The sequence below is a fragment of the Protopterus annectens genome, chromosome 3.part0 (assembly GCF_019279795.1).
Source record: "Protopterus annectens isolate FY-2018-M chromosome 3.part0, PAN1.0, whole genome shotgun sequence".
NCBI lineage: Eukaryota > Metazoa > Chordata > Ceratodontiformes > Protopteridae > Protopterus > Protopterus annectens.
In genome coordinates this window covers 632,916,050-632,941,512 of record NC_056731.1, presented here as the reverse complement: position 1 = coordinate 632,941,512, position 25,463 = coordinate 632,916,050, and the positions used below count along the sequence as shown (strand labels likewise).

The window sequence follows — 25,463 nt, the reverse complement described above, 5'->3', positions numbered from 1 at the left end:
AGAAATGCAACCCCAAAGTTTGATACTACCAACATCATGCTTCACTGTGGGGATGGTGTTCTTTTGGTGATGCAAAGTGTTGTTTTTGCGCCAAACGTACCTTTTGGAATTGTGGCCAAAAAGTTCAACCTTGGTCTCATCAGACCATAATACATTTTCCCACATGCTTTTGGGAGCCTTGATGTACTGTTATGCAAAGTTTAGCCGGGCCTGAATGTTTTTCTGTGTATGAAAAGGCTTCTGTCTTGCAACCCTACCCCATAGCCCAGACATATGGAGAATATGGGATATTGTTGTCACATGTAGTAGTACACAACCAGTACTTACCAGAAATTCCTGCAGCTCCTTCAGTGTTGTTGTAGGTCTCTTGGCAGCCTCCCTGACCAGTTTTCGTCTTGTCTTTTTATCAGTTTTGGCGGGACATGCAGTACTTTGCAATGTCACTGTTGTTCCATATTTTCTTCAGTTTTTGATGACTGTCTCCACTGTGTTCCATGCTATATCCAATGCTGTGGAAATTATTTTGTACCCATCTCCTTTCAACAGTGAGACCCCTTTGATGCTTTGTAAGCTCTCTGCGAACCATGGCTTTTGCTGTAGCAGGCAACTGAGTAAATGTCAGGAAATTCTGACTAGGACCGCTGAACTTTATTTGAGGTTAATCAGTCTCTTTAATTGATGGCAGGTGTGTACCCAAGAAGACTGAATATTGTAATTAAATCAAAAGGTGCTTCAACATTTTAAGGAGGTGCACACACAACAAAGTATTAGTTTAAAGGTGTGCACACTTATGCAACCAGCATACTGTAAGTTTTTTATAATTTTTCCCCTACCTGATTTGTTTGTCTTTCAATTGAATTGTACAGGTTATAGGTCACATTAAAGGTGGGAAAAGTTTTGAAATGATATACTGTGGTCTCATTTTTTATATCACATAAACCCGACATTGTAACAGGGTGTGTACACTTTTTATAGCCACTGTAATTTGTTATAATTATCTAAACTGCTAATGTTTTTTTTTTTATTTTTGAAGATTGTAAAATTACCATTCTTAAAATGTTTTGTTATAATTTGGAGCTCTTCTCCCCAGACCCCATTGCAAATAGGCTTCTACCGTGTCAAACTTTCCCAGTAATCGAATGCCAATACAGATATATATATATATATATATATATATATATATATATATATATATATATATATATATATATATATATATATATATATATGGGTCTACTTCAGTAGATCGAACTCTCACTTACCTGACCTTCATAATGTTGAGACGAAAAGGCCAACAACCCCAGAATTCCAAATTTCCACTCCAGATAAGTAACCTCTTGGCCACCATGTTGAACTTTGCCCCTTACCCCGCAGTAGTGCGATCTCGGAGTTGGTATATTTAGTTAGGGAAGGTTTGGAGGATGAAGTCCCCCACATGGGTGGGTTTACTTTGCTTCGGTTTTAATTTATTTTTCAGGTTGGCCAAATGATTACTTACCTGGAGTCGAAAGTTGGTGTTCCGGGACATATGTATTCTGGAGTTGTTGGCCTTTTTGTCTTGGCATTATGAAAGGTGTGTAAGTGAGACTTCAGTCTACTGAAGTAAACCCATAGATATATATATATATATATATATGTGTAGGTGCAGACATAGATATAGCTATACATACACACACAAACACACACACACACACATATATATATATATATATATATATATATATATATATATATATATATATATATATATATTTACATACAGATATGTATATGTATACACACACACATACATGTATATATATAAATATATATATATATATATATATATATACACACACACACACACACACACACACAGACACACACGCACACATATACATACATATATGTATACACACACAGACGAAATGCGCAAATCGTGAAAATCATAAACAATGAGAATGTCAAACCACACATCATCAAATAGCATGATAACAAAGGTAAGTACTGCAGAATAGACTGATGTGTAACACAGATGCATAATACACCATAAAGCTACTTCTGCAAGCATGAGATCTAAACTTTCAATAGATCTTTCTTGCTATTTATGTTATTCAATACAGAATGTAAAAATAAGCACAATGAAACCAAAAACAAACTAGGAAACATAATATTTACAACTTTGTTTGTATCTGCAAAAGAAAAACTAGTCAACAATCCAAAAATAATATGCAAAACATTATGACAAAAAAGTTTGACCATCACTACTTAGAAAATATTTAAGTAATAAGTGGAGATTTGTACTTTCAGAGAAGGTGACATTTTGAATTTAATAATAAAAGTGTAAATGAAAAAAATAGATACTTTTAAGCAAAAATTCATGAATTATAAAACTATCTGCCACCAACTGGTTTCAGAGTTACCTGTCTGACCGCCAACAATCCGCTGTATGGCAGAATGACATATCTCCCCAACTACCTGTCTCCATAGGGGTTCCCCAAGGATCCATCCTTGGACCCCTACTCTTCTCTGTTATCACCAATAATCTAGCCTCTGCCACCAAACATGGCACACTCATACAATATGCAGACGACTCAACCATCATCTGCTCAGCCCAGTCTCTACCCAAACTGCAAAAAGTCACACAGGAAGCCTTTTTCTCTGTTGAAACTTGGTTATCTGATGCCCAATTAATACTCATCTCAAACAAAACTAAGCTACTCATCTTCCAACCCACCAAACATACTCAAAACAACTCTCACTTTAACATCACAGCAAAAGACAACACCACTATATACCCAACTGAAGACACCAGATTGCTATTAGTGGAAATAGACAATAAACTAAAATATGACATTCACATATCCTTGACCATAAAAAAGTCCACAAAAAACTAGGAGCGCTATACAGAAATAAGCAACTTCTCACCAAAGCAGCAAAGATTTCAATAGCAAATTCCCACCTTATCTCCACCCTACTTTATGCCTGTCCAATATATACCAACCTAAGGCAATGCGATCTAAACAAGCTAGAGACCTGCTATAACAAAATCACCAAATTTGCCACAGGGGCATCCTACCGTAGTCACCACTGTCTCTCACTTGCTGAACTGGGCTGGCTTGAACTCCCTCACCTCCTTCAATGGTATCAACTCTCACTCGCCCACAAACTAGTAAATCATCCACTAAATGTCCCATCCCTCCAGAATCTACTCCAACCCTATCGCACCACCAGACCACTAAGATCCAGCAACAAAAATCACTTGCAGATCACTAAAGTCAATAACTCTGCGGGTGAAGCACTATTCTCTTGCACCATAGCCAAATTATGGAACTCCCTCCATATCATCATGCACCCACTTCAAAACTTTACTAAAAGCGCACCTAAAAACATGTTGGCTATGCCCTTGCAACTCCCACTCTTAATATCACCCTCCCCATCCAACCACTACCTTTCTTTCCACTCCACTAACTACCTTGATTATAGCAAGCTCAGATGCTCATAAGCCAGTACTTATTATACAGCAGGAGCTTCTTCTTGTAACATTTGTTAATGTCTGTTATGTACGTCACAGATAAAGATTTTAGTTGTCTACTGATGTACTATGTTCTTAATCTGTAAATATGTTGTAAGTAATTGCTATGCAAATTGTTAATCGCTATGTAATCCAATGTAACTACTGTCTGTTTATTTTAACTGTGGAGCTTTTCTCCCCGGGCCTCTGCTGAAAATAGACCTACGTCCAGTCGGACACTCCCAGCCAACAAATATAAATAAATAAATCTGTCCCAAAAGATTTGTTTCTAAATCATTTTTACATCTCAGAGACAACATACATTCCAGTGAAAAAAGTTTCTGAAAGCTATTTCCAAATTTTAAGGAATGGCCAAAATAAAAAATTGCTTTCTCTGCTTGCCAAAGGAAGTATGTTAAATAAAAAAAAATATGAATATAATCTAGCACAAATGTACAGAACAGCACAATGATATTTGCTGCACATCTTAATTTTTCTCCACTGATCACCAAGTGCAAATGAGTTTCCCTAGCATCTAAACTACTTAGATCTTACAAAATCATGTATATTCACATTAAAGAAACTAAAACAACTCCTAGATGAACTAGACAGTAACTCTATTGCCAAGTTTAGCAAACTCCATGCACCATTCCAGAAAATATCATCAGCAAACACTGTAACATTTACTTACATACTATCTTATGATAGACACTTTCTCTCCACTTTCAAACAGCCTATAATATTTGCCTTCCCCAAGATTTCATCATCAAGCCTCCATAACGACAGTGCAGCCAGAGCAAGATTCTGTCTCCGCGACAGTTTTTTTTTTTAAAGCTTCTCCATTAGCCGTTTGATCATACAAATGGTCTTTTATGTGATGCACAGTATTGCTTTTGCAATGGCAATTTTTGCTTGACTGAATTATTTATATATTTGCTGGCATTGTTTTCTAACTTGCATTGCATTTGAATCATTTTACTGCTGTTTTAGCTGCTTTTCTGTAAAAAAAAAAAAGTTCTAAGTTTGTTTTCCACTAGTCTAGTCCAGATACAGATTTGCTGTATCCAAGACTGTTTGTAAGCTTCTGAGCCCCCCCCCCCACAAGCCTTTCTGTGTTGGAGGGAAGCCTTCTAGCTTATCAGTGGGAGTGGTAAGCACTAGGTAGCTTATCTACCATAACAGGAGTGGTTTCTGGCCCAGAACTTTTAGTTTAGTGGCTGTTTGGGCAGTTTTTCCATTCCCTTCAACTTTCTGGTTTAAAAGGCCACATTTGCATGGGTTTGCACTTGTTTAAGCTCCGCCGAGCTCAGGTAAACTATTACTGGTGCCAGAAATTCTGCTCTTCAGTTTTTCCCTTAGATCTTGCTAGTTCTTTCTCTCTTGCACTTCATATAGCCTAATCACTTTGCACTTCAACAGGTTTTTATAGCAATTATTATAGCACACCTAAGAGCCATCAGCACTAGTCGTTCTTCATGGAAATAGCTCCAGTACTTAGTAGTTATGACTACCCCTCCTGGCATCACTAAAGGGCAGTTCCCTTTGCTTTCTCCTATTAATCTGGTGCACGTGGGCATTCTAAGGCAGTGTAGTAACTGTCTCATGTACACAGACAACCCTTTCCTCTTACCTCCCAACACTCAGACTTGTGAGAGATGCACTTATATCACCAAATTGGAAGCTATGCACTTTCCAGTCAAGACCAGACTAGCTAGTCAAGAGGAGAAGGTCAACACCTGCACCACACCACATGGAACACATATCCCTCCAGAACACCCACTATTACAGCTCTCACAAAAACACAAACCACACACCCACCTTCGTGGAGGCACTCAATAGACATTTACCCAAACAGCAGAGACCTCCAAGACAGAAACACACTTGACCACCACAACACAGCACAAACCACAGGACACATAGCTCACCTCCACAGTGTGCCCCTCAACCTAAGCCCCTAATGCTAAACACCTTGCCCAATACACTAATCATAGGTGACTCAATAATGAGGCACACAGATGTCCCACTCACTAGGTTGAATGAGGAGACGGTAACAGTCAGCTGTTTATCAGGTGCCAGAATCCGACACATAACACATGCACTCAGGTCACTCCATAACTAGTACAACTATGACTCTGTCATTGTCCATGTGGGTGCGTATGACCTGAGATGCACCTCCCTGGACTACATGAAAAGAGACATGGTGGAGCTCTCGGATTATGTGGCCCAGGCAGGTATGACACTAGCCCTGAGCAGTATCCAACCATCACCCAGAATGATACTGCAGTACAAACAAAAAATTATTGACATCAACAATTGGCTAAGTTTCTGGTGTCAATCTAAGGGGATCCAGTATCTGTCTGCTTGGAATGACATGACTGACAGACCTCGATGCTTTGCCAGAGATGGCCTGCATCTGTCACCCCTGGGTTTCCGGGTACTGGCTAAGGCTCTTGCCACCCCTATAGTACCTTTATAGGTGGTGTTCCAAAGACCAAATTACCACCGTAACAGCTATAAATAAATGCAATCTGATGGTCATGCTGCTCAACACTAGAAGTCTAAATTTCAAGATGCACTTGCTCGAAGCATTCTTCAAAATATAGAATATCGACATTTGTGCTGTAATGGAGGCCTGGTTTAAAGCAGCAGAAAACACTCCTGCGCTACAAGGCTATAACTCATTCCACACCTTTCATCCCTGAAACATGGACTGAAGCTCCAAAGGTGGTTATGTCTCCATATTCATAAAGGATATGCACACCTTCAGACTAGTATACCAGCATAATGTATCTCAGATACTTCAGGTACAACTAACACTGGGTAAGATTGCGATCCGGGTCATAGTCTGCTATAGGTCACCAACCAACCATGTCCATAGACTCTCACTCCATGTTCCTAAGCACCCTGGAATCTATCAAGGTCCAACCCAACACTCTCATACTAGGAGACTTCAACTGCCCCTCCATCAACTGGGAAAACTACTCAAGCACCAATGCACTGGCCCAATGGTTTCTGGAATTCATCAATTCCAATGCCCTGGACCAGCTCATTCTTACCCCCACTAGAGGAAGCAACATGCATGACCTGGTTATTACTAACATGGGCAACCATTGCTCTACACCAATAGTTAATGCGTCCCTGGTGAGATCCGACCACAAACTAATCACCATGGAAATCCACATCTCACCCACACCCCCCGCAAAGGTATCCACCATGAAAAACTTCTCCAAAGCTGACTTTGGACTCCTAAAAACAGAGGTGTCTCACTTCACGGCACCCATGCCAATAGAAAATAGATGCATGACTGCTGAATCATACACCAATGCACTGTATGAACACATACATAAATGCATAGAACTAGCCATACCCAACAGAACCAAGACACTCTCCTCCAAAAAAAGGAAGCCAGTCTGTTGGTCCCCTGCCATTAATAAGCTCTACAACAGAAGGAAGAAACTGTTGCAGAAAAAGGTGAAGTCCTAAGACTGGAACAATTCCCTTATTAGCCTCAACAAAAAATTGAGATCCCTCATCAAAACCTCCAAAGCCAGCTATGAAGGCACAATTGCAGCAGACAGTAAAAACAACCACAAAGCCTTCTTTAGTTATTTGAAGAATCTCCATAACATTACCCAGATTTGCTCTGAGTTATTGCACAATGGTACCTCCTATAATGAGTCAACAGAAATTGCCAACATACTGGCCGACAGATTCAGTGCTAACTTTACTCCCCCTTCCAAAGGACCGATCTCAATACTGGAAGAATGCCAGGCATCCTGCATTACTGCAGCATAGGTTAAAGCTGCATTGTCTAAGGCCAAGACTACAGCTTCCATGGGACCCAGCAATATCCCTGGCTGTGTTGTACATGAATTACAAAGTAAACTGGCACCACATTTGTGTGCTCTGTTCACTCACAGCCTCAAATCAGGCTTTGTCCCTACCGAATGGTGCACTGCTGCAGTTATCCCTCTCCATAAAGGAGGAGTGACTACAGACCCTGGAAATTATCGCCCAATTAGCCTAACGAGTCTGATATGTGGCTATAGAGTGCATCATCATGGATCTAATTAACAAGGATATAGGAAATCTCCAAACTCTAGATCCAACACAATTTGGTTTTGTGAAAGGTAGACCATGGCTGCTCAACCTGGTTGACTTCTTTGAGTCAGTCACCATAGCGGTGGCTGAAGGTAAGGCAGTTCATACAGCTTACATCGATCTGGACAAGGCCTTTGATACTATTCCTCATTCAGGAATTATTGGTAAACTCACCAAACTAGGCATCAAACCCTATATCATTAGGTGGGTTGCAAATTGGTTCACAGATAGAACACACAGTGTGAAAGTAGTGGACTCCAAGTCAGACTGGAGACCAGTCACGAGTGGAGTCCCACAGGGATCGGTCCAGGGTACTCTCCTGTTTGGCATCTACTTCTCAGAAGTCCAGACCAACACAGAGATTCTGGCTGACCAAATTTGTAGATGACTGCAAGCTGGGAGCCATTATTAACTCCCAAAGTGATGCAGAGATCCTACAGAAAGGCCTCACTGAGACCAATGACTGGTGTTGAAACCATGGCCTTAAGCTTAATGCCAAAAATGCGTTGTCATCCCCTTTGGGAAAAACTCCCACTAATTACCACATTGATGGGAACCCACTAAACACTGATGGTTATAAGAGACTTGGGGACACAGGTTGACAGCAACCTCTCCTTTGACCACCACATTGCCACTGTGGTCAGAAAGTCCTTCTATGTGGCACATCTCATTACCATGGGTTTTGCATTCAGGAAGAAAGAGGTCATTATTTCTCTCTACTCTTCCCTCATTTGAACAGTTATAGAGTATAATGCCCCATCTGGCATGTACCTCACTACACACCTGCAACAACTGGAGAGGCCACAAAAGTACCTCATGAAGAGGATCCTAGGCCTTAAACACTTGTCCTACACGGACAGACTCAAAAAACTCCAGCTATTCACTGTCTCATATCATCTACTAAGAGGCAATCTCTGCTTGACTAACAAATCCATGTCTGACCCAGCTCTGTTAGAAATGCTACATCTAAAGAAATCCCAATCCCTCCACACCACATGCTCCAGAGACCACAACCTCATTACCACAATCAACAGAACATGCTGGAGGGACAGGTTCATAAACCAGAGACTGCCATTGCTCTGGAATAGACTTCTTATACATGTCAAGCAGAGCACCTCACTAGCCCTCTTCAAGAGAAATCCTGATGAGTGGATGGGAAATAGAAAGTTCACCCCGGGGATCACTCCAGTGGCTCTATTTGATAGAGGCACTGGGAACTAATGATGGGCGGCACAATGACAGGGCACTTCTATGGGTTAGGCTTGTAAAGGCCCCAGGGCCATTAGCTTAGTACACACCTATGAACCTATGAACTACTATAGCATTTCATAATGTAACCAACACCATATACAACAGTATAAATGATGGTGTGACGCCCCACCTCTGGCAAAGTAATCAAGGAGCCTCAATCCTCACCACTAGCATGAGGAGGGATGTGCATTGGGAGGATGACAGGTGCACACACAATATTTCCAGATGCAGCTCTCTACATCAAGTGCAATTTCACTTAACAGCACACAGAGACCACAGTCAGTCTGGGTCTGGTTTGTCCCTCTTTCTCCAGATCCCCAATAAGATCCCCCCCTGGTAGAGCTACAGAGTTGAGATCTCAGCTGAGTGGCCAAGCCAAGACCTCCAAAACCCTCTCTGTCCAACCAGTGATGTGTGTCCCTGCCCAAGTAGCTAACACACACACTCTTGGAGATTTATTTTACACACACACACACACACACACACACACACACACACACACACACACACACACACACACACACACACACACACACACACACACACACACACAGACACCCACCCACACACACACACACACCTGGGCAAGGCTGGCACAGGTTTACTAGCTATGCCCCCTTCTGCCCAGACTATAAGGTAGTTATTACTGCCACCAGCCAACTGTTTATCAGCTACTTTAAGGCCCTTAACAAAGGATGTCCAATCTTACTGTGTAATGTTACTATCAATACAAACGGTAGTTTGACCAAGAGTAAGGCTATTAGGAGTGGCCCACAGTGTCACCAAATAAATAGGCAAGTACTCTCAGAACATTAATATGTCTCTACACAGATCAGCCACAATAAAAGCTTTAGGTATATTTAATAATAAATAATAAAAGACATAAAATCCATTACAAATTGATACATTTTACACCATACTTCATTAAAAATGCTCCAATCAGAACTCATAACCAAATGTATTGTGAAAATTGTGAAAATTAAAAGCCAAAGCATATTAATTAAACAAACTTGAGAATGATGTGGAGAATAAAAAGATTAAAAAAAATAAAAAAAAACAGTGCAGTGAAAGACTTTTAAAATGCATTCTAATAATGTTAAAACTTCCCTGACCAATTTGTAATGGACTTCATTCTGATGATGTCCCCATGATAGGAATGAAAGTGCTAAACCAATTGCGATATTTTTTGTTATATTAAAGTCCCATTCTGAACTCTGGCTCACTTTAATATTGTGGAATTTACTGCTACAGTATCCTGTTTGGTGTATGGATTCAGCATTCTTTCCTGGTTCTTGGTATATTTAAATAGTTACATAACTATTTACATAACCAAGTAGGCATAAGGCTTAGTGAGCCATAGAGAATAATCAATATGAAGTTTTGTAGCACACTGTTAATTGGGTTATTACTTCATTTGATCTTTCTGTTGGTGTTTTTGAACTCTGGCTCATTTTAATATTGTGGAATTTACTGCTACAGTGTCCTGTTTGGTGTACAGATCAAGCGTTCTGTTCCTGGTTCTTGGTATATACTTTGAACACTTCTGGTTGTGTAACTGTTATTTATTAACTGTCTAAATATCCTAAAGGTTAAACTTAGGTAATTAAGTAACTCTGGACAAAGCCTTAGAATTATGTTTATAATTGAGTAATTGCACACTATACTTGCAAAAATTCACATGTTGGTGGGAGATATCAGTCTTATGACTGTATACTATTTTATGTAATAGTAAATTTCACACTTATAACTTTATGTATTTTATGTCCAAGTTATTTCATATGCAAAATATTGGTGTTTCGTTTTGATCCCTTGCTCGATAAAGCACTTAATTATATGGCATAATATAACTTTTCCATGTATAATGTAATCTGCTCTATTACTTCACTACTGTAACTTTATTCCTTGTATCAAACAATATATTCTGTTCTTTCACTAATGCTCCCATGAGCCTAGATCATTACTGAAAAGGACCAACTGACCAGTCCACCCACCCAGTTATCAAGTATAAATAAATAAAAGTAAATGTCATACCACATACTACCTCCCCTTCTTTGGCTTGCGAAGAAAACCTATAGGGAACTTCTGCTAATCAAATCAGTGTCAGGTTCAGAGCAGCATAAATATAATGCTGCCACGGGGGAGAGCAACTGCTGTAAACACAAATCTGTGGCACTGTCCTGGAGAAGGATTATTCACCAGTTAATTTACTTGCGTGTTTGATTTTTGGGTGGGGCTTTTATTTCAAATGTACTGTTTATATAGCTTGGGCTCTAGTAAAATAGGAATGTGTCATGCAAGAGATATGAGGACAGCTGCAGAGAGAGTGCAAAACTTGTGTTATCAAACAGCAATGGCTTTAGCTTTATCACAGGGAAACCTAGGCTGCAGGGTCAGAATGCAATGCATTACTATCAGGTATCTGCATCTGTATGAGCTCTAGTTCATAACCATGATGCAGTTAAGACAGATCATGAGTGTTTAAGAAAATGCTGTCTTAAGTCTACAACAAATTCAGTTAACACAGCAGGGCAGAACTACAGAGCTCACCATTCAGGAGGACAGCTACATCAGGTAACCAAATCTTCCTCAGAACCTCATATAGACAGGACAGAATATGACGGCAGATTTATCTACACTTGTTAACCAGGCAAGTGGACTGGTTTGTGGACCATTTTCTGCCACAGGCAAAGCAGAAACAAAGTAAGACAAACATGAAATGGCAAACAGAAACACAGAAACACAATAACTTAACTTGTACAATAATTAAAGGAGGAAAAGTAAAATCAAACAACTTGTACACAATGATTACCTTACCGTACTAATTCATTCTCATACATATAAACAGCTATCTCTCTCGTCTCTCTCTCTCTGTATATATATATATATATATATATATATATATATATATATATATATATATATATGGATCTACTATTTTTGATCAACAACACATTTGATTGAAACTCATTTGACTGACAGCACATTTAATCGAAAACCAGTATTCATGGCAATTAACAGGAATTTGTCCCCCTCCCCAAAGTTGTGCGACCCTGGAGTTGATATATAAAGGTGGGGGGTGTAGGGGCATAGCCCCCACATTGGGGGGAGTGGGGGGGTGAAGCCCCCCACCTAATTTCCTTTAAAAGAAGAAAATAAAAGAAAAATGTATATATTTTAAATGAAAATAGGTGGGAGGCTTCATGCCCCACACCCCCCAATGTTGGGGGCTGTGCCCCCCCAACTTTATATATCAACGCAAGGGTTGCACGACTTTGGGGAGGGGGACAAATCCCTGTTAATTGCCATGAATACTGGTTTTCGATCAAATGTGCTCTCGATCAAATGTATATATATATATATATATATATATATATATATATATGTACATATATATGGAAGCATGCTGGGCCAATAACTCAGAGGTCAATGGATCAAAACCATCCTCTGCTATGAAAAGGGTAGAAAGGTTTTAACACCGGTTGAATTTTTGTTGGGAGGGTGGCCTAATGGTTAAGGTGTTTGCCTTACAACCACAAGGTACAGGGTTTGAATCTCACAAGGGAAAATTGGCTAGGCTTAAAATGGTTCAAAGGGCAGTTAGTCTAGTACTAATCTATATACACATTGTGTGTAAATGTAACAAAGCTAATATTTTCAGAAATGCATTATTATAATTACTTTGTACCACTTGGCTGGGATTGTAACCGAAAGGGTCCTTGGACCCTGGACATTGCACCTACCCAGTTAATGAATTTAAATAAATAAATAAATTAATTAATTTTTCAATATAGCAGAAATATATGAATATACAGACTGTTAAAGCAAATGCATGGCTGCTCTTCTATAAGACAGCTACTCAGCATACCTTTCAACTATCCAGAATTTTGTAGAACGTCCATATTTTTGCCAAATATTTTCTGTCTGTTCCTCTCAAAATGTGTGGTTTTCTAGAAAAATCACTCAGGACTGCAGCTATTAAAGATTTATGTTTCAGACTTAATATCCTTTAGAAAATGCATGCTAAAGCAAAATCTGTTATTCCAGCACCTTTCTAAGTTTATACGAGCAATATTCAAACTCTGTACCTGATTGTGGGCCTTTGTCCTCCCATTATTATTGGCTTTGTCCAGAATTATTGCTGTATATAGGTGAATGTTTAAGAGTAAATGAAAATGCAGTAATCAGACAGTACTAGGAAACTTCACCGAGTTCTCTTTTAAGTACGCATTTGACAGTATAAATTGTAAACTTTTACCAAATCAAAATGGAACTGGAATCCAGCTCTTACACAATGGACTGTATCACTCTTCAAAACTATTCCAACCTGTGTGCTGCACAGTGCAAAGCACACTCTGAAAGCACAACACAGGCACTTCACAACTTCTGTGATGAAAACTAACAGGTTCAAGGACTGCTACCCTTTTTATCTGCATCCTATGTACAGCAATTAAGTTACTGCACTGTTTCCAAGTACTCACTGGTTTTGCATTTATCTCAAAAAGCCTGATTATTTTAAAGCCTGCCAACTATGTATTTAACCAACACAAATGTAGCATCTCTATTTCTCCACAGATCCACAGTTCAGATGCTTCTGAAGCTGGACTGCATGCAGTAGTTTAAAATTAACTCACATCTGCAATAAAAAACTTCAAAGAAGACCTGAACCCAAACTAGATCACTAAGCCACACTGCTTCTTTAAACATCAACTATTTTGCTGTTGCAGTTCAAACACATAATTTTTCCCCAAACAGACTTACACTCTTCCAAGACTCAAAATCCCCTAAAATCACCAAAAGTTAGGGAGGAAAGAAAACCTTTCCCACGGAGGTCTTATGTTCTCTACCTTATCTGTGATTCACAAAACTGAAATTTGCAGCTTTAAGAGGACTAACCTTAAGGTATAACACGTTTTGTAACATGATGTTATTGCACCTTCTGCTATTTTTCAAATCTGTCCAAAGCTGTCTTGCCTTACTGGCTGCACACATGAGCAGCTGCCATGGATAGCTCTTTAAATAGCCTCTGTTTAGGAACTGATTTTATTCAAATAAATATTTATATTTAAGCATAGTTAATAAATCACGTGCCTTTACTGGAACACAGTTAAGTTGTGCAAGGTATACAAAGCAGAACAGGCACTGTGTGATGCAGCAACCTTTAAATCATAATACACACAAGAACAAACCATGACTTGCTTTACAGCTCAAGCCAAGACTTGGCAGATTTCTATACAATCTGCTGGATGGCTTCAATGTACTACAAAATGGCCTTTACAAATGCTGTTCCAAAACTCTTGAATACCATGCTTATTCAAAATATTTAATTTAAAACTTGGTTTACACAAAGTCTGAATTCCCTTCATGAACTCTAGATTAGTGGTTATAACTGAAACGGGATTACTGCTTTGTGACCATGACACCTGCATATCCTCTTAACATTGTTTATGTTACATGATCTATGACTAATGTTCCTTGTTCCCATAGTGCTCTTTTACACATAAACACTTCATATCTTATCTTACAGTACATTATACTACTGGTATGTAAGTGTCAGACTGATGCAAAACTTTATCCTTAAATGACTTGCATTAAGGTGTCAGACTCTTACATTAGATACATTTCTGGTAATGTATACATATATGTATGTGTGTACGTATATATATATATATATATATATATATATATATATATATATATATATACACAGGTATATATATATCACACACACACACACACACACACACACACACACACACACACACACACACACACACACACACACACACATATATATATATATATATATATATATTTCAACTACCCAAACATTAACTGGAAGAACTACTCAAGTACTAACTCCCTTGCCCAACGCTTCCTAGAATTTATAAACTCGAACACCCTGGATCAACTGGTCAACCCCCACCAGAGGGAACAACATATTGGACCTGGTCATCACCAACATGGGCAACCGGTGTTCCACACCTGTCGTCAACCCCTCGCTGGTTAGATCAGACCATAGACTAATCACTCTGGATATTCACATTCCATCCAGAACCCCAATCAAGGAAACCACTGTGAAAAACTTTTCAAAAGCAAACTTCACATTGCTTAAGACCAAGGTGGAAAGGTTCACAGCTCCCATGCCAATGGACAATGCTGTCCAAGCTGCTGAAACCTATACAAAGGCACTCTATGATTATCTACAGGAATGCATGGATTGTGCTATCCCAAGTAAAACCAAGGCTCACGCCTCCAAGAAAAGAAAACCAGTCTGGTGGCTCTGCAATAGAAGGAGGAAACTAGTACAGATAAGAGCAAAATCCCTAGAAGGAAACACATCCCTGATCAAAATCAGCAAGAAACTACGATCCCTCATTAAATCATCCAAGGCTAGCTTTGAAAGAAAAATTGCCAAGGACTCCAAAGATACCACAAAGTGTTCTTTAGCTATGTCAAGAATCTAAATGGAAACTCTCAGATCTGCTCTGAGTTGGTGCAGAATGGCACAAAATACACTGAACCGACTGATATTGCCAACATTTTGGCAGACAGGTTCAGTGCAAACTTCATACCCCTCTCACCCCCTAAAGGGCCCATAACCATACCAGAAGAATGTAAGGCCCTGGCAATCACCAACACACAGGTTAAAACAGCCCTATCCAAATCCATAAGCACAGCCTCAATGGGACCGGACGGTGTCCCAGTCTGTGTCTTACAAGAGCTCCAAAATGAACTAACCCCTCACCTAAACACACTGTTCAAACTCAGCCTCTCTACAGGCTATGTACCCACAGAGTGGTGCACAGCAACAGTTGTCCCACTCCACAAAGGTGCTGCCACAACGGACCCTGGGAACTATCACCATATAAGCCTGACTAGCCTGGTCTGCAATGGCTATGGAGCTCATCATCATGGAACTCATTAACATAGACATTGGGAACCTCCAAACTTTGAGCCCCACCCAGTTTGGCTTTGTTAAGGGCAGATCATGCTCCTTAAACCTGGTGGACTTCTTAGAGACAGTTACTAAGGCATTAGATGAGGATAAGGAGGTCCACACAGCCTACCTAGACCTTGCAAAGGCTTTCAGCACCATTCCCCATTCTGGTATAGACAAACTCACCAACCTGAACATTAACCCCTATGTCATGAGATGGGTTGCAAACTGGATAACGGACAGAACACATACGGTGAGAGTTGCAGACTCTAGGTCCACCTCTAAACCGGTTACAAGTGGCGTCCCCCAGGGCTCAGTCCTAGGACCCCTCCTATTCGGTATATACTTCTCAGAGGTACAGGCAAGCAGAGGAGGACTTTGGCTAACCAAGTTCACAGACGACTGCAAACTAGAAGCCATAATTGATTCTCTGGCTGATACAGACACCCTCCAGAAGGGTCTCACTTTGACAGATACCTGGTGTCAAAATCATGGCCTCAAGCTGAATGCCAAAAAGTGCACAGTCATCCCCTTTTGAAAAAACAAAGTACCCGCAAACTACCACATAGGTGGTAGTCCCCTAAATACAGAAAAAGTAATAAGGGATCTTGGGACCCAAGTAGATAGCAATCTCTCTTTTGATAATCATATCGCCAATGTGGTTAAAAAATCCTTCTACGTGGCCCACCTAATCTCAAAAGGATTCTCATCCAGAACAAAGGAGGTTATTGTGCCTCTCTGCTCAACACTTATTAGACCCATTATAGAATACAACGCCCCATTTGGGATGTAACTTACAAGACACCTGGAGCAGCTGAAAAGACCACAAAAGTACGTCACCAAGAGGATTACTGGCCTCAAACAGATGACCTATGCAGCCCGACTAAAGAAACTCCAGCATAATCGATTGCATAGCACTTACTCACAGGTGATCTCTGCTTGACATACAAGGCCATGTCCAACCCAGAATTGATGGATATGTTCCACCTAAAAAAAAAAAATCCCTGAGAACCACATGCTCTAGGGATATAAACCTTACCACAACGATAACAGGACGCGCTGGAGGGATAGATTCCTGACTCAGAGACTCCCCATGCTTTGGAACAAGATTCCAATATACATCAGGCAGAGCCCCTCACTAGCACTCTTCAACAGAAACCTTGACGGTGGATGGAAAACAGAAAATTTACCCCAGGGATCACTACAGTGGCTCTGCTGGACAGAGGTGCAGGGAACTAATGGCTCTGCTGGTCAGAGGCACAGGGAACTAATCTAAGTGGGTGACGAAAACCAACACATTCTGGCTAGGCTTATAAATGCCCTTGGGCTGATAGCCTAGTACTTATCTATGAACCTATGAACCTATATGGCTCTACTTTTAAACTTCGAACTTCCAAAGCATCGACTTTCTTATGGTCGAGACCATAAGATCGAAGTTTTGAAACCTCGAAATTTAAATTAAAAAAAATAAATAATAATTTAAAGAAAATTTGCCTACCCCACACCTCCTGCTAATTAAATATACCAACTCAGAGATACAGCGATCTCCATTTAAATGGTTCAAAGTTTCAAAACTTCGATCTTATAGTCTTGACCATAAGAAAGTCGATGTTTTAGAAATTTAGAAGCAGACATATATATATATATATATACACACACACACACACACACACAACAATGTATTTAACACAATACAAAATTTAAAAAGCAACACGTTTAGACTTGGAGAACAACACTACAGTTAAGAAAATCATGGGTGCAAAAACTGTTCAACTCTACAGTCCATTAGAGTCTGTAAAACCTTGCAAATGTCTTACGCAGTGATTCTTTTAAAGCTCAGACTAATTCACTTAAAATGTTATCAAATAAAACAGGAGTAGAAATCATACAAAGAAGATATGTGAAAAGCAGTTGTAACACTATGGGCAGGAAAGTAATTTTAAGTACAGAGACTATGAAAAAATAGTATGCAAAAAAACTGGTTCAGTTGCAACACATAAGAAAGATGCCTTCCAAATATTCTCCACTATGAATAGTCTTCAGAATTTGATGGTTAACTGGAAAGATGGCATTACATTCACCTATTATCTAGTAGCTGATGTGTGATCCATTTAGTTATGGCCTGCTATTTCATACGGCATGAAAAGTATAAAAATGGTCACTCATACAAGGCCATGTCCAACTAAGAATTGATGGTCATGCTCCACCTAAAAAATAAAAACAAATCCCCGAGAGCCACACGCTCTAGGGATCTAACCTCACCACAATGATAAATAGGACGTGCTGGAGGGATAGATTCCTGTCCCAGAGACTCCCCATGCTTTTGGAACAGGATTCCAATCTACATTAGGCAGAGCCCCTCACTAACACTCTTCAAGAGAAACCTTGACAGGTGGATGGGAAACAGAAAATTTACCCCGGGGATCACTGCAGTGGCTCTGCTGGACAGAGGCACAGGGAACTAATGGCTCTGCTGGACAGAGGCACAGGGAACTAATGGCTCTGCTGGACAGAGGCACAGGGAACTAATCAAAGGGCAGCGAAAGCCAACACATTCTGGCTAGGCTTATAGATGCCCTCAGGCAGATAGCCTAGTACTTACCTATGAACCTATGAACTCTTGTAAAACAGCCATTGCCTGAGTGGGTTCAAAGGTTATACTCAAATGCTTCCATATCAAGCTAGTGAAAGGAAATGTACCCATCCATGGAGATGTTGGAAATAGGATCACTGACGATGAGAGTAAAAAAGTACCAGTAACCTGCTTCAACACCTCTACAACTCGCATAAAAGGCTGTACAGTGAATTGGCATGCAGTTAAAATTTCATACAGAAACAAAGTTTCTCCACCCCTTTCTAATACAATGGTAGGGACACACTCAAAGGTAGTCACCAACAGAGATCAGCACTTAATATATACAGTTCCTTAAGACAGATATGTAGAACTCACCTGACTAACGAATATGTTTTAAGTAACCAAGAAATATTAGTCTTTCATTCTACAGGTATGGCACATGCATAAAACACATGCTGAAATCATGACCATATCAAACCCTAGCTCTCAGCTTCTAAGTCAAACAGCAATAAAAATGTTAAAGGGTACATGATACCAGCTTTATTAATCTACTAAATTCAATGCCGCAAATAAGATGAAGGTCAGTCTTGACATGTCTGCCAAAATAAGGTATGAATCATTTCTGCTTTTGTATCACATGAAAACAAAAACTTGTGTTATGGCAACTGTAAATAGATAAGCTACATTACAGATTAGTGTGCTTGCCCATTTAGCAATAAATAAATAAATTATATCTCTGTTTTTGTTCACAGTTTACTCCTCACTTTTTTTGTGTATAATAAAATACCTATGCATACTCTTTTCTTGTATCTTACAGTTAAAACTATACTGCATTATATAATGCTGTCTAAACTTGTTTTGAACTGTTTGCTTAACATCAGATACTTCTGCCATGTACTATCACGATACACTATGTGCGGAATCATTCTGTATCAAGTTGTTTCACTTTACTTTTATACCAAAGAAAACATTAAGGCATGAAAAACAAACCAAATGAAACAAATAGTTCTTAAGAATGTCATGTACTGGAAATGACTACAGCATAATTTTGATAGTGATGATTTAAGTTTCCCAAAATGCATTTGATCTCATTCAGCTGTTTGGTGTCATTTAAGTATGCATTTATATCTGCTGAAACAGAAAATAAATAACTTGAAAAAACACAATCTCCATGTATAGGCAACAGCATATGTCAAAACTCATGTTTGCATCCTAAGCAGATGGAGCACTGTACTGAATTTATAAATTCATATTGTAATTTTACCATACACTGTCCGGCCTTATCAACCCTTAGCCCCCTGGTATTAGAGACAAACCCATACAGTTAAACACAGCTTAGATCACCTTTGCTCACATCTCCATTTTGTGGATTAAAGCTACCAACCAGTCCAGTAGAGCTACTAACTTCCACAAAGGAAGTGATAGGTTCATAGACTCATAGGTGCTCACTAGGTTATTGATCCGTGAGGATCTCATGCAACCTAGCCTTACATTCCCATAGTAGTCTGTAGCCCATATATTTTGCATACAAATAACCCAGTGATAGGCCAAACACAGATAAACTGGGACATTTACATGTTTCCCCTACCCATGAGGAACAGGGGTGCAAACCAGGGATGAATTTGCGGTTACCCATCCATTTGTCCAAATTACATATGGATAGAGTAAGACAAGTATTTGCTTTATGTGGCATGGAAATTGGTTTCATAGAAGTATCCTCTGTAATACAAACCTATCCCTCCAAGATGTTCTATTTATTTTTCAAAGTCTCAGATCTCTTGAGCAGGGGATTATGATACCATTAGACTTGTGAATGTGCACTAGGTCTGACAGAATATGCTCTGTTGAAGCTCTATACACAAAGCACTGGTCACCTCTCAGTAGTCTGTATGCTATTGAGAAGAGGGACAAGGCTTTCAGATGGTCTGCATAGTTTTTATAACTTAGACTCTTGATTTTTTTAATGAGAAGGTACTGTGGCCGTTCCAGTTGTGACAAGTGTTTGGAGAGGTACATACAAAAAGGGGCATTACTCTATATGTTCAAACTAATAAGAGCCGAGTACAGTGGAACAATTGCATCCCTGCATCTGGATGTAATTGTTCCACTGTACTGTGACCTTTAGATATATAAGATGTGCAATGAAAAAGGACTTCTTTACAACTGTGGAAATGTGGTGATAAAAGGACAGTTCATTGTCAATATAAGTTCCTAGATCCCTTACTGTGGGTTCAATGTTCAGGGCTATGTTGTTAATGTGGAAGTTGCAAGAGGTGTCATGCATGCAGAAGAATATTATTATATATTTCCTGGCATTTAATTTTAGTCCATGATTTTGATACTATCTGTTTGGAATAGGTCCTCTTGGAGGATCTTGGTGTCCTCTGCAAAAAAAATATGATGGCACCAAGTTTGCAGTCATCTGCAGACTTGGTCAGTCATAAACCCTTATCATTAGTTTTAAAGACTAAGAAGTAAATGTCAAAGAGAGTGGCCCAAGGACAGAACTCCGTGGTACCCCTCTAGTGACAGGTCTTTTGGTGGAGGTATAGCCATCCATCCTAACTTCCTGGGTTTTATCTGTGAGCCTGTTTGCCATCTAACGAGTTATATTGAGACTGACATTTAGCTGGGGAAGTAATCTAGGATACACGAGTGTGGGATAGCAGTGAATGCCTTTGCAAGGTCTATCTATGCAGTATGCACTGTTTTGCCCTTATCCATTGCTTCAGTAACTTTTGCAAAGACACTAAGTTAGTCCTCTGCATGCCTCTCTGACATTTTCTTTGTCTTCTCCCCATGGTATTCTTTTCTGCAGCTATTCTCACTTGCCTGTCCTAATAGTTTGTTACCTCTGTATATAATGATATGCTGCTATTCTGTAGCATAAGCCACCACAGTCATTATGGCTACATCTTATCCATAAAGGTATACCAAACATAACTCCATTTTTCCATCCATTTTTCACATTGTACACTGCTGTTTCAACTAAATATTGCAGCAAATTCTTGCCACTGTAAATGTGTGTGTGTGTCTGTGTTTGTTTTTAGCATGTCCTTGAATCTATAAATATGTTTTGCTCATTTCTTATGTGATCCTATTCACTCTGGCTGTACCTGCAAATGGTCCATTAAGGTCTGCACACTATACTGGTAAACAAATGTAAATAAGCAGTCAGAACCTGCCCTTGAGAAATCTGAACTGGGGCAGCTTACCTATATCCTTATTTATTAATTCCATAATGATCCTTTCCATAGCCTTACAGATTAAACTGGTCCAGCTTATAGATTTGTAATTACCATATATTAGTGATGCATGTGATATGCAGTGGATAGGTCCTCTTCTTAAGGCAAGCTTCAACCATGTGGCTCATCTGCTGCATATCCTTCCAAAGAAAAACCTGCATTTTCAGGCCAGCATACAAGCAGTTCTATAAATCTGTAAGCCAGTATGTACGGAGGTGACTATTTCCTCAAGCCACCTTAGATAACCCCCACCCATTCCCACATCATATCATGAAAGTTGCAGGAAAAAAAATCCACCCACTGCTCATATAAGCCAAAGGACTAACATGCTGATGGGAGGTTGGTATAATGGTTAAGGTGTTTGCCTTACAACTACACAATGCAGGGTTTGATTCTCACATGGGTTAATTAGCTAGGCTTAAAATAGTCTACAATGGCAGTTAGCTTAATATGAACCTATGAACTAGAATACAAAATATGTTGCTACCTGAAACTGAGTGCTATACAAGAAAAACAGCTAAATTAAATTCATTATACAAACAAAAATTATTCAGCAGTGTAAATAAAATGAAATGTGCATAAACAAATCTAGAAATGGTGCCTAATATACTATCAATGACAAAAAGTTACAATTTGGAAACTTGTCATTTAATAAAAAAGGAGGAAAAAATTAACAAAATGCATTATGCGAAATGGACACCTTTTAAAATCTAACAATAATACAAGCATTAAGTAACTTAAAACTGTGAAACAATAAATAAAGATATTGCATATAATCTTCCAGAGATGTGATTCACTGTTCTGCTCATTGGATATTCTGATGCTCACCTGTTCTCCAATACTGTCATGCATACAACCTCCCTCACACCAGGATTATTGGCTTTTTCTACAGAGCAGCATTGTAAGTTCCAAGTTGCTATCCTCAACACAGGCTTGCCATCTCTTACTTCATTAAATACCTCCACAGAAGGCCGACTAGAAATTATCTGTGTAGGCCCTCCAATAGGCAAGTCCAAGTCTTCACTATGCAAGCTCAAGGATGTCGGGCTAGGGTGTGGCTTTGCCACAAAGGTCAGGCCACCATTAGTAGTGGCAGACGATGGCCGTGACCTCTCCACAAAAACATGAGGTCGGATTTTTTCCAGAAATGAAGAGCTTATACAACTAACTTTCACAAGCTCCTCAATACTTTTAAAAGGTCCATGCTCCTTCCGGTAATCCACAATGCCATTTGCTATCTTCTGACTAAGGCCACGGACACTCATCAGCTGGGCTGCAGTAGCACTGTTGATATTGACTCTAGGGCCACTTGGAAGTTGGTAGTGCTCTGTGTATATGTCTTTGCTTAAAGGACTGGGTGAGTGCTGTGTTGAGCTGCTGCTCCTGCTGCTCACACAGATTTCCAACTTGATCTGCTCCAATTTGGCAGCACCTACCCCACTTACCAATGCCAAGTCCTCAACTTTCTTAAAACCACCAATGCACTCCCGGTATTCAACAATGTTTTTTGCCACCATCCTATTTACCCCTGGCAGGGTCATCAGTTCCTCTTCTGAAGCAGTGTTAATGTTTAGTCTCTCCTGGTTGACCAGAATGTTGCTGAAGTTGCAAGCAGCGCTGAATTTACGGTTATGACAAATGTCTGAAGGGTCTCTAGGGATAGAACGGTGACAGCCCAAATTGCCCCCCATGACAGTTTACTTATTCTGTGCAACTCCTACAAAAAAATCTTTCCCTAATTACTTAAAACGCATGCGGCAATTTAAAGGCTTTCAATCATCTTTTAAATATGAAGTGCATCAACCCATCGAGAACGCGTACAGGACAAACAGACTGCAACTTTTAATTCACTGTAAAGTTATATAAACATGCATGCAACCCAACTGAGAACTGTAGCACATTAAAAGGTGCAAATAGTTATTTCCATTAGCCATTTAGGTTATGCAAAAATCCAGCAAAAAAAGCCTCTATCTGTGCCTTCCAGTCAACTCCCATCCAAAGCGTTCCGCGTCATGCAGAGGTGGGCATCCTGAGTATTTTTTTTGTAAGTGAAGTTACTTTCCACAGCTGTTCTTCGTGGCTACCTGACTGATTACTTTCCTCTGTTAGTTCTCTTCGCCGCTTCTATGGTGCTGAATGCGGCGGAGCTGCAGCTAGTGTACAAGACCTGTCGCAGAAACACTTGCCGCACTACACCGCACGAGATCAAACGTACTACTCAGCACAAGCTCAGCCTGCCTGAAATGACAGGACAGCAACCCAAACCGGGAAGTGGGCGTGTCCAGACGTAAACCAATCATTTCCACTGCCCTGCTCAGTGACTTTAAAAAGCGAGCTGCTGCTCTGTTTCAGATGCTCACTTTCTTGAATTCTTGTAGATTTTTTTACTGAGTGTGAAATTACATTACTGAGACGTTTATTAGCATTGTTATTCAGTGGATGGTATTGCATCAGGTGGGGAAAATGGTAAACCCTGGAAAAAATCGAGCTTGCAAGATCATGAAATTGATATACTTAATTTTGTGGGGATGAGTATACGTAATGTGCCTATCCACCCATCCACATCCCCTTTTCCAATTTCCATGTACTGCATATGTGAAGCTATTACATGCCAATTTCATATTGCCTACAATTTTCAGTTTTATTTGTATTCATTTTTTGTGGGGGAGGGGTGTTATTGCATCGATGTGGAGCTTTAGCTCATCAAATGAGATAAACCTCTGTAATACGTCTTGCACCGTCGTACTGACTTGTTGAGCTTACAACTACCACCGCAGTTAGATCTGAGACGTAAGTACAACTCCCATTTTCCTTCTCAACTGCAGCTAAAGATTGCTACAAATTTTCTCTCCGCCTGTTGTAAAATGTATACCGCTCTTGAGTCAAAAATATTAGAATTAATCAAGCTGTGCTACAGCTATACATTTCATATGCCTCAACAAGGTGCAATAGGGATCTAAGCTGCTGTTGATTTGGGATTTTTTGCCTTCCTATATCTTGAGTGGTGTGCTCTACGTTCAGTATTTAAAGTGCTTACAGTAAGACTGCCCAAAATAATAACCCCCAACAACACTATAGAGTGAAGGCTGGGTCTGTCCTAGTGAACTACTAAATATGTAAATTAGGTCGATGTGGTTGCATTAACTCAGAACTTTTGTTTTTCTTACTGAAGAGAGAAAAGTAATGAATAACTAATATCAGTTTTTCAAACGGTAGCATGCATGTCGAGGATATATCTGTATGTTAAAATATGTTATCACGATGATGAATGAAGTTTGGGGACAGTCACCATTACTGTAAAGTAGAACACTTTGTCAACCTATTTAAGGCAGCTGTAAAACACGAAAAAACATGGCGTTCTGAAAACCTGTTATCTAGGCAACGTACTGAGAACAACGTTTCTTCTCTATCAGTGCCTAGGGGAAAGTCCCCGAACCCGTGACAGAAATGTCTTAACTCCTTGTCTGAGTGCTTGAACCATAACCGCTAAGAAGCCCAAAAAGCTGAGCGACCAAGCGAGGATGAGCAGCAGTTATCTCCGACAGCCATACAGGTGGTGTGTGTGATTAACACACACCAACAAAACGGGGCTCATTCCCAGAATGCCTGTTTTTCACTTTAGTTTCATACTACAACAAAATCCCATTTCCTTTCACTTTTCTTTTGCACTGTACGCCATCTCTTCTTGCTTGCATTGGTCTTTCAAATACGATCCAGATCAAGAGTCAACAAAAACAGTTAAAATATTTAGATGGCAGATCAATGACAAACTAGAACAAGACAGAGTATGTACAACAATTAAAGCAAAACGAAGATACGTGCAGCCGTAACATAATACTGTAAGTACTGCGCACTCAGTCT

At 39.7% G+C, this 25,463-nt stretch overlaps 1 protein-coding gene across 1 annotated transcript in view; it reads right to left on the bottom strand.

The window, feature by feature from the left end:
- Positions 1-23,842, bottom strand: part of EEPD1 (endonuclease/exonuclease/phosphatase family domain containing 1) — an 891,467-nt gene extending 867,625 nt beyond the window's left edge. Inside the window, exon 1 of the mRNA XM_044065031.1 lies at positions 22,431-23,842. Coding sequence (XP_043920966.1) covers positions 22,431-23,293 — 863 coding nt within the window. The 5' untranslated portion in view covers positions 23,294-23,842. The remainder of the gene's footprint in view (positions 1-22,430) is intronic.
- Positions 23,843-25,463: the final 1,621 nt, after the last annotated feature.